The sequence below is a fragment of the Nycticebus coucang genome, chromosome 14, assembly GCF_027406575.1.
Source record: "Nycticebus coucang isolate mNycCou1 chromosome 14, mNycCou1.pri, whole genome shotgun sequence".
NCBI classification, from domain to species: domain Eukaryota; kingdom Metazoa; phylum Chordata; class Mammalia; order Primates; family Lorisidae; genus Nycticebus; species Nycticebus coucang.
Genome location: NC_069793.1, coordinates 37,478,893 through 37,489,025, shown reverse-complemented (window position 1 = coordinate 37,489,025; position 10,133 = coordinate 37,478,893). Strand labels below are relative to the sequence as shown.

The following is a 10,133-nucleotide window of genomic DNA, read 5'->3' as shown; positions in this document are numbered from 1 at the left end:
TGCGTTGCGTGGCTTAGCTTAGCCGGGCGGCTGAGGTTGGCGGTCCCTCCCCGTTCTCTAGCAGGAAGGTGACTGCTACGCGTGAGCTTGCGTCCCTCCGCGCCGCACTTTACCCTGGGAGAGGTCCCGGCTCCCTGCTGACAACTTTAAGCGCTTGTTCCTTGTTTGCTGTGGTATTGCGGATGATTTGTCACGTGAAACCTTACCTTTCACTGAATAAGGCAGATGCTTTTAAAGGGTAAGAGGCAGAAGGCCAAACTAACTCCACACCCCCTGTAATTACAAGGTACGGATTATAAGCCTCAGTCGTGATTCCTTTCAACACAAATGGGGGCTGAACTTTATCCAAGTTTACAGTTGTATACAAGAATGCACTTTTGGGACAGTCTTTCAGTGTTTGTGTAGCATCTTGCTTTCCTGGCATGTTAACAAAACTAATTTAAATATACGTCTGAATTTTTGGACTTTGAAACCTCAAGTATACGCTAGGGTCTTCATAAAGCCCTGGGAGTCGATGAAAAAAAGTCCTGCCTTTACCTTAAGTTCCTTATCTTTTTATGGTGAAGAGTTATCCCATTGCAAAATGCTATGATACCCACTTTATGAGGAAAGAAAAAAATTATGTGGAACTGTAGGGGCACTTTCCTCTTAGGGACTGAGGATATGTATAGGAAGGGAGAATGATAGAAAATAAAGCTGGATGCTTTATCCATGCTGACAAAACTGTGCACACCTCTAAATAAACATGGCTTCTGTTGAGCTAGTTCATAATGCGTTTTGGTAGAAATACCATGAAGTGAAAACTGACAATGACTAGCTAAAATGGCACACAAAATTTATTACTAACCAAAGAGGATACAAAATCATTGATGAAATTTAGATCTGCAAAATGTGACACAGGAGAATTAGATATGGTAGAAATAATAGCAACCTAAGAATTCAGAAGGCAAAAGCTATACTCAATGAAATATGACACAGTTACAACTATTTATATGAAATATTTTATTAAAAATTTCAGTACTAGCCTGGCGCGGTAGCTCATGCCTGTAATCTTGGCACTCTAGAAGACTGAGGCGGTGGATTACCTGAGCTCAGGAGTTCAAGACCAGCCTGAATAAGAAAGAGAGAGACCCTACCTCTAAAAAAAAAAAAAAAATGGATGGGCATTGTGGCGGGCACCTATAGTGCCAGCTACTTGAGAGGCTGAGGCAAGAGAATCACTTCAGCACAAGAGTTTAAAGTTGCTGTGATCTTTGACTCCACTTCACTCTACTGAGGACTGTTTCAAAAAAAAAAAAAAAATTCAGTACTAACAAAATGAAAATGGAAGAAAATTGGAAAAACCTGAACTGAGTAGTAATGTTGATCAAGGAATTAAACTTAATGAAATTAGTTTTCATTCTCCTCCCCAGTTACTCAATATTGGTATTATCTGGTTAAAACCTTTTACCAGAATATCTCTACTATCAATAACATCAAAAGGCTGTGGGCTGCCTTCAGCCTTCATGAAGAGGTAAGCTTGAGGGTGATTGGTGGGATTACAACTGCGGTGCATCTTACAAGGGTACATGTGAAACTTAGTAAATGTAAAATATAATTGTCTTAATACTATAACTAAGAAAATGCCAGGAAGGCTATGTCGACCAGTGTGATGAAAATGTGTCAAACTGTTTATAAAACCAGTGTATGGTGCCCCATGATCGTATTAATGTACACAGCTATGATTTAATTAAAAAAATAAATAAAATTCTGACCAAAAAAAAAAAGAGGTAAACTTGAGAAACTATTTTCCAATAGACATACCTGATGTAACTGCAATGGAAAAAACAAGGTTTAGTATGAAAGGGACCTGGATTTGAATCAATGGTTTTCCTAATCCTAAATTTACTCCTTTGTAAAATAAGAAAATATTTTTCTCAGGGTCTTATTATCTTATTACTCTTCAAAGCTCAGGACCTGACAGATATAATGGCATACTTTGCAATTTAACCTCTTAAAATTTTTCCACTTTAACCTCTTGGTAAGGTAATCTAAAATGTCCTGTTTTTCTGCCTCTTTAAGATGTTTTACTAAACAAGGTATGCCCCTTCTTTGATGCTTGAGGGTCATAATCATGACCAACTGCTGCATTATGCTCTAGCAATACTGGACCCCAAAGACTAAGAGGAAAAAGCGTCATGTGGCACTTGGGCTGGTATAATGGAGTTGTGTGGTCTCATGTCTTATAGTACCTTTTCATTACTGGGGACATAACCAAGATGGGTGGAATTGTATATAAATGTACACATAAGCTCCAAAGAAGGTTTCTTGGCTTAAGTTTTAGGGTATTGGCTTAGTAACGTTTTCATACTGATTTATTTTCACTTTCAAGGTATATTTGAGATAATTATGTTTTGCTGGCTCTATTACCCTGTATAAGAGAAGAAGAGTTACTTTGCTTAAAAATCTGTGTAAAACTTTGTTGCAGGAGAATCATGAAAGCCCAAGAGCTGGAGATTGCTGAGTCCTGTGACCTCATGGCACACTACTGAGGGTGGTAAAGTGAGACTCTGTCTCTACAAGAAAAAAAAACAAAACAAAAAAAAAAAAACTTTGTTGCAAAAATGCCATTACTATTTAGCCCTATTGCAATAAACTATGCAATTTAAGATTTTATTCCTAGACATAGTGAAGTATTTACAGATGAAACAACACAATGTCTCCGATTTGCTTCAAAATATTCCAAGGGACAAAGGAACTTGGTGCGAGGGGAGGTGATAGTGAATGGGGTGAAGATGAAACTAGCTTCACCAGGTGCTCTGGGTAATTGTCAAAGTGGTGATGGGTATGGGGTGAATGGTGGGGAAAGGATAATTATACTATTGTGTCATGGAAACTTCAAACATACATGAAGTTTAAAACACACACAACTATGTCCAGAATTAAGAGGAATTTGGTTCTGGAGTAAGGTCTAATTTGTTGTAACTCAAGGATTCACTTAAATTTCATTAAACCCTTTGTTGTTTTCTCATCTATAAAATAAGGACTTGATTATAAAGATGGAGCTTTTTCTAAGCAAGCGGACAACTGACTACATTTAAAATCACACAGATTTTTTAACGATTTTTCTATTTTGAGAGAGTCTTACTGTGTCACCCTGGGTAGAGTGTAGTGTGGTGTCACTGTAGCTCACCGCAACCTCACACTCCTGAGCTCAAGCAATCCTCCTGCCTCATCCTCCCGGGTAGATGAGACTATATGCCATGAGGCCCAGTGAATTTTTCTATTTTTAATAGAGAGGGAGTGTTACTCTTGCTCAGGCTTATCCTGAGCTTAAGCAGTCCTACCACCTCCATTTGCTTTTACAGATATAATTAATGGTATTATCTTAAATTTTACAATTTGTTTTCTACAAGTATGGTCCAGACTTAGGATAAAACCTTACTTCTAAATTTCAGCAAAGTTTTCTTAAATATTTATAGGTAGTATCAAAATAGTGTTTTTCTAATGGTTATTTTCAATATTTTTTCTTCTGCTGTCAACTTAATATTTTGCTTACTTTAAGTAAATTCATCAATAATACCTAGTTATAAATTAAGGCAAAATAAATTGTTTTCTAGAAACTTTAATAATTCAAAACACTGAGTACAATATTGTATTTCATACAATATATAGCACAGTTTAACATATCTATCGCTATTCTATTTTTTAAATGAATAAAAGGAAAAATTTTCAATAAATTGAATTTTGGAAAAAACTTTTTAATTAGGAGTTTCTTACCAAGTTATGATTTCATATTTATCAGATATGTAAATATACAAATAGCAATTTTTAAAACTTGTAAATAGTTGGCCTTATAAAATTACAACACACTGTAAATAAATCCTTCCCACATTTTATACAAACTACGTGATTTTGATATACAAAGATTTGTTTTTATTACACTGACAATGTACAACCAAGACTATATACAATGCAAAAAAGCATATAAACCACAATTTAACATTCTGCTACTGGCAGTCACTATAGTTTAGGAGGTAGCTTTAATTAAACGAAATGAACAGAAGCCACATTTCCCAACTTGTGTTCTAAAATAATTTACATAAGATAAAAATTCATTATATGCACAGTATGTACAGTTTAATTATTAAACTGCAATCTAACTTAATTTTTTTTTTAGTATATCCAGAATAACTAATATGGCAGTAGGTTTGCTCTTGATTTAGCAAATTGTTCAAAAAACATATTGAACAAGTGTAACTTTAAGATTCCATATAGTAATATGTCAAAAGCCACAACTGAGAAGTAAAATTTTTAAAGGCATAGAACTAAGCTTTATTCCTTGTTTTTTCTCCTTAATAACATATTTATTTTGTGTATTCAGATCTCAGCATTTGAGCTGAGCCTATTGTCTCTTTTTAAAATCATAGTACAGGAAAAATATATAGAAGCTTCCATGTTAATAGCACAGAGTCAGGAGGATCTAGCTCACTAAGAAATAAATGTATGTGCTGTGAGTCATAATTACTCCCAGTTTCTTCCAATTAAATGGAATTATTTCTCATAGTTTGCTTTCTATATAATCCAAACTATAAATAGATGATATACTAACAAAATGGGAAAATATCAGTAGAGCCAATGATATTAGGACGTGTTTATTAATGGGAACATTATATGGAGCCATCAAACCCCTTCAGATTCTATTTAAAGCCCCATATTAGCAGTTTAGCCAAATCTACTAAACCCACACAGCAATTAACCTTTCACTTTTTCCTAGTGGTGTGATTGAAAAAATACAGAGGGAAAAACTGATTGCACCTAAGCAATGTACAATAACTGAAAACAAATGTTCAGCTATTTTTAAAAAATTGATAACAGCTGCTAATATTGTTTTAAAAACATCTTCAGTTTTTACATTTTTAAATCACAAAATTTAAGATGTTATGTCAAAGATGGAAATAGAAAACACAATAAGGTAATGTGTATGCCTACTCTCACAGTTCTAGCTGGGAGACAGTCCCTTTTTTGGCCCTGCAGTAAATTGTCCTGAGATTAATGATGAAATGTTAGAGAAAATTAGCAACAACTCTTCTTCAGTTATAGAAAGTCACATTTTAAAATAGTTTTTAAAAAAATATTAACAGCTGTTCTTTATCTTGTGCTTATTTGAAAAAAAAGTTATAAATTTGTTTCCATGGATCAGAAAAATCTAACATTAAATATTGCTATAATAAACCTTCGATCCTTTCAACTTATAAATGTGTTTCAAACAGACCATACATTGCTTGGATGTTGAATTTTTCACCAATTTATAATTTAGGCACCTGTTCTTTGAAAATGTCTGGTTTGAGAAATAAACTGCCACCTTCCCCTTCTTCTAAGTGACACCAGGCAGTGATTACAGAAGTGCTTCCCAGATAAAGGATCAGAATAGGGTTCACTCTATAAACATTGTGATTTTGGTTGACGGGGGAAATGGTTACAAGCACAGTAGTTCAGTCTTTAACTCTTGGTAGATTGTAAGCATAGCGCACCAAAGGGAATCCTCGACTCTGGTAGAAGCAGGCACGTCCACAGGCCTGCACCTGGTCAGAACTGTCTGAGACAAAGGAGTCTTCTTCATCCGCATAATCAGAGTGGGCTGACTGTGTGCCACAGTCAGACCAGTAGCCTTCCGGTCTTTGGCAAGAAGCCACTGCCAGTGCAGGACAGCTGTGTGATTTTATTAAATGTTTGCATGATACTGGCTTTGTCAAAAGAAATGATTCGCAGCAGTCACACACAGTCAGGTTACCCTGCAAGTGTGAGTACACGCCGCAGTCGTAGTAGAAATCCTGCTCCACATAACCACCTTGACTACTGACGGAAACTGAAATGGATCCATTTTTCTTGGTAACACGTCGCTTCAGTAACTTCCAGTCTTCTTTAAACTTTGGGTTGAAGAAAACATACAGGACTGGATTCAGGCAAGCAGGCAATGGGAAAAATATGAGAGTAACAGACTTCATTATTTCAGGGCTGATAGAGATTGCAGTGATCAGTGGTGCAAATGAGAAGAATGCAACAGGGCAGAAAAAGATGCAATTGGTGAAGATTAGCCAAGCAACATGCTTAATCATGTTAGACTGTGAGTTTTCTGAGAGGTCCTCTTTATCCAAGTTGCAGTACAATTTAGTATAGATAATGGCCATCAACAAAAATGCTAATGAGTTTAATAGCACTAAAGTTACAGTGAATCCTAATGACGGTGCTTCTCCGGTAGGAAATGGCAAGCACAGGGGTGATGCAGAATATTCCCCTCTGTGGAAAAGGGGAAAACAGCCTGCTACTGCAGCACCCAGGAAAGCAAAAAGGGCAGCAACTCGAAACTGCTTGAGATGATTGCTTTTCCCGTTTTTCATTGTATCTTTTGCAGATAAGCTTCTTTCAACAGTTGCTAACATTAATAAAAATATGGCACTTTCTGAGGAGAAAACTGCAAGAAACCCAGCGGCTTTGCAGCCATTGCCAGTTTCCCACCAGATGCCAAATTCAGCAAATCTGCCCCAGGACACAGCATCAAGAAAAGTTAAGATGCCAGTATAGATTCCCATGAATAAGTTAGACACAGAAATCAAGCCTATGAATAATTTGGAGGAAGGCGGTGATGTACAAGATGCAAATGTGGTTAAAATAACCAGGAGGTTGAAAAACAATGCAACCAAGAAAATGAACCACACAGTAAGACGGATCATCCAGCTTCCAAGTAAATATTCACAGGGCTTAAAAGCACCTGAAATGAAAAAGAGCAATAAATAAGAGGCAATTTAGAAAAGACCATATTTCATATGATATGTCTTGACAGAGAAACTGATAGTGAGAAATAACTAAATCTGCTATGTACCTGAATTGAACCAAATTAAAAAGATTACTACTAAGATTTTGTCCATGGACTAGGCAGTTTTAAAAATAAACTAACTTTATTTCTCTTATTAAATATTTCAGTGGTTCTCAACCTTCTTAATGCCACGACCCTTTAATACAGTTCCTGTGGGTCAGGACTCACAGGTTGAGAACCACTGAAATATTTGATAAGTCCACAGAGTGATATTTAGAAGAAAAACTTTGATTTTGTTCTTACACCTAAATTAATACACATAGCACAACATCTAACACATAAAAGGTATTTGATATACTTAAGATCTTGAATCAGATGGTTCATACCTTGCTATTCTGACTGAGAAAAAGCACTTAAATCTCTATAAATTTCATTTTCTCACTTGTGCCTGTTTCATAGAGTTGTGCAAGGTAAGTAAAATTATATACATTAGGTACATTTAAGCAGGCTGCTGGGTATATACTCAGACTATAAGACTATATAATAAATATTAACTCCCCTTTCTTACTCTCTGGGCCCAATATAATTTATATATGTATATGTATGTATATACATATTTTTTAACATATTTTTGCACATTTTCTTATGGTTTCCAAATGCAACCTGATGATGCAGGTTAAGGTAGGTGTAATTAAACCCATTTTTCATCCAGAGAAACTGATATTTCCAAGTATTTGATTGACCAAAGGGTACTCAATAAAAAAGTATAGCTAGGACTAAATTACTGTGACGTTAACTATTCATACAAAGTTACACACAATAAAATGCTACATGGCACAAACTAGGATTGCAAGAACACCTTCAGGAGCTTTGTACATTCCAGTAACTGACTTCAACATGCTATTATGTCATGTGAAAAAAATTAGGAAAAATTAGGAAAGAAAAACATTGAAAAAAATTGGGAAAGAAAAACAAAATTTTGATTATGAAGCAGAAGGGAACCATGTATTACAACTGCTGTAAAGACAAGTTTCATCTTTCTGAACTGTCATGGAATTGATATATCCAATAAAATATTTTAATTGTTGAGATATTCGTTGACCTAAAAAGCCAGTTCTGCTCCATCTATCTGACTTCCAAATAAACATAAGAAACTTTTTGAAATTTTAATTTTCTGTTTTACTCCCTTTTCAGGAAGTGCTAAGAGGAAGCTTTTTATCACCTTTATCTGTTTTCTGAACTCATCCTTCTTTAACCTTGGAGAAAAGGACCTCTTTTGAGAATTGTTTTATAGGTAGGTAGAGTTACTTTCCAAAAAAAGCCTGGGAGCAGCCTCCACCCAGTCTCTGTCTTTGGAAGCTTCTGCAGGAAGCACTCAAGTCTGTGTATTACTACAGGGGAGGGCGGGCCTGCAGAGTTCATCCCCACTGCAGCCTACGGAGATGAGCTTAGAGCACCTTTCCTCCTAGCGAACTCCAAGGTTTAGATTCAGTGTGGAAGAAATGGTATTGCTGCATGTTCAAGCCTAGCCTCGCCTTTAATAAAAGTGTTCCCTTCTCCGTGGATCGTTGCGTTGTTATGTATATTCTGCAACACATAAAACCCAGTGGGACAAGTGAGTGAGCTGCATCTCAACTTCCAAAAATCCATATAGAGACTAGTAAACGGTAAAATAACAGCACAAAGTTAAATGATTTGTGCCAACCCTATTTGCTTATCTGGTACCTTAAAGCTTATTGTCTATACAACAAACTGTGTTAAGTATTTAAAGAATGTGTGTGTGTGTGTGTGTATATACACACACACAGAGACACACACAGAACCCATTAAGAAGCTCACAATTTAGCAATAATCAATAGTGAATCTATAATATTTATAATTCTGAGTTACAAAAATAATGTCCAGATCATCCTATGATATCTTGACAAAGGAATCTACTTTGTAGCACACAATTTAACTCAAATATTTAATTCTTTTATAGTAAAATTACAGATCCATCTTTTCTGGTAGATTAAATAGAATGACATTTACAATCACCACCAAATATGTGGTGTCACTTTAGTAACTTACCCAAGACTGCTATGTTTAATGCAGTAAATCAGGAGGAAAATTTTACCTTAAAAAACAAATACACATGGTGGAGTGTGAGGGTGATGGCTCGTGCCTGCAATCCTGGCACTCTGGGAGGCTGAGGGTGAGAGGATCACTTGAGCCCAGGAGTTTGAAACTAGCCTGAACAAGAGCCAGACCCCATCTCTACTAAAAATAGAAAAATTAGTCAAGCATTGTGGTGGGCACCTGTAGTCCCAGCTACTCAGGAGGCCGAGGTAGGAGGATCACTTGAGTCCAGGAGTTTGAGGTTGCTGTGAGCTAGGCTGATGCCATGGTACATGGTACTCTAGCTTGGGGCAACAGAGTAAGACTCTGTTTCAAAAAAACACCCTACATACACAAAAAAACCCATCAGAAATCCTTACAGACTAAAAATGTATAGAACTACTCCTAGAGTTCAGGGAACATTAAGAAAATGCCTCTCACACTCTAATGTGCATAATCCTCACCTGTGAGAGCTTGTTAATGTGAAGATTCTGATTCAGTGAGTCTGAGTCTGGCCCTGGGCCTGAGATTCAGTAAGGGAGGCCTATGCTGCTGGTACACACACCACACTTTATGATGGCTTTATGGGGCGGCGCCTGTGGCTCAGTGAGCAGGGCGCCGGCCCCATATACTGAGGGTGGCGGGTTCAAACCCAGTCCCGGCCAAACTGCAACAAAAAAATAGCTGGGCGTTGTGGCGGGCGCCTGTAGTCCCAGCTACTCGGGAGGCTGAGACAGGAGAATCGCCTAAGCCCAGGAGTTGGAGGTTGCTGTGAGCTGTGTGACGCCACGGCACTCTACCAAGGGCAATAAAGTGAAACACTGTCTCTACAAAAAAAAAAAAAAGAAGACTTTATGGCAGTGGTTCTCAACCTTCTAATGCTGTGGCCCTTTAATACAGTTCCTGTGGGTTGAGAACCGCTGCTTTATGGGATCACATAGTATACCACCCATTAGAAAAACCCCATCTTTCCTCAGAAATTTTAGATGTGTTTACTTAATGTTTGTTTAAAGTGAGAACCTGTGGCAAAAACAGGTTAAGCCTACCTGTTGAGGGTGTACAGTGGATAATTATTTGACTATGTTCTTCATTTTCAGCATTGCTTGTGACATTTGCTGTATCAGCAGTACCTGCATATACCAACATTAAGTATGTTTAATTAAAAACTCAAAAGAATATTTTCCTGCAGTTTTCTTTCTTGTATATGATGTAAGTTAAGTTGACAGGAGGCTTAAAACAT

At 36.8% G+C, this 10,133-nt stretch overlaps 1 protein-coding gene and 1 long non-coding RNA gene across 3 annotated transcripts in view; one reads left to right on the top strand and one right to left on the bottom strand.

Moving 5' to 3' along the window:
• Positions 1-30: 30 nt before the first annotated feature.
• On the top strand, positions 31-4,066 carry LOC128564983 (uncharacterized). Its single transcript, XR_008374189.1, has 3 exons — positions 31-238; positions 1,413-1,513; positions 2,468-4,066. It is a non-coding gene; the product is annotated as an uncharacterized LOC128564983 (long non-coding RNA).
• Positions 3,593-10,133, bottom strand: part of LGR4 (leucine rich repeat containing G protein-coupled receptor 4) — a 99,687-nt gene continuing 93,146 nt past the window's right edge. For both annotated transcript variants that reach the window (XM_053561137.1, XM_053561138.1), the window contains 2 exons: positions 9,940-10,023; positions 3,593-6,751 (listed from right to left, as the gene is read on the bottom strand). In XM_053561137.1, coding sequence (XP_053417112.1) covers positions 5,475-6,751; positions 9,940-10,023 — 1,361 coding nt within the window. In that variant the 3' untranslated portion in view covers positions 3,593-5,474. The remainder of the gene's footprint in view (positions 6,752-9,939; positions 10,024-10,133) is intronic.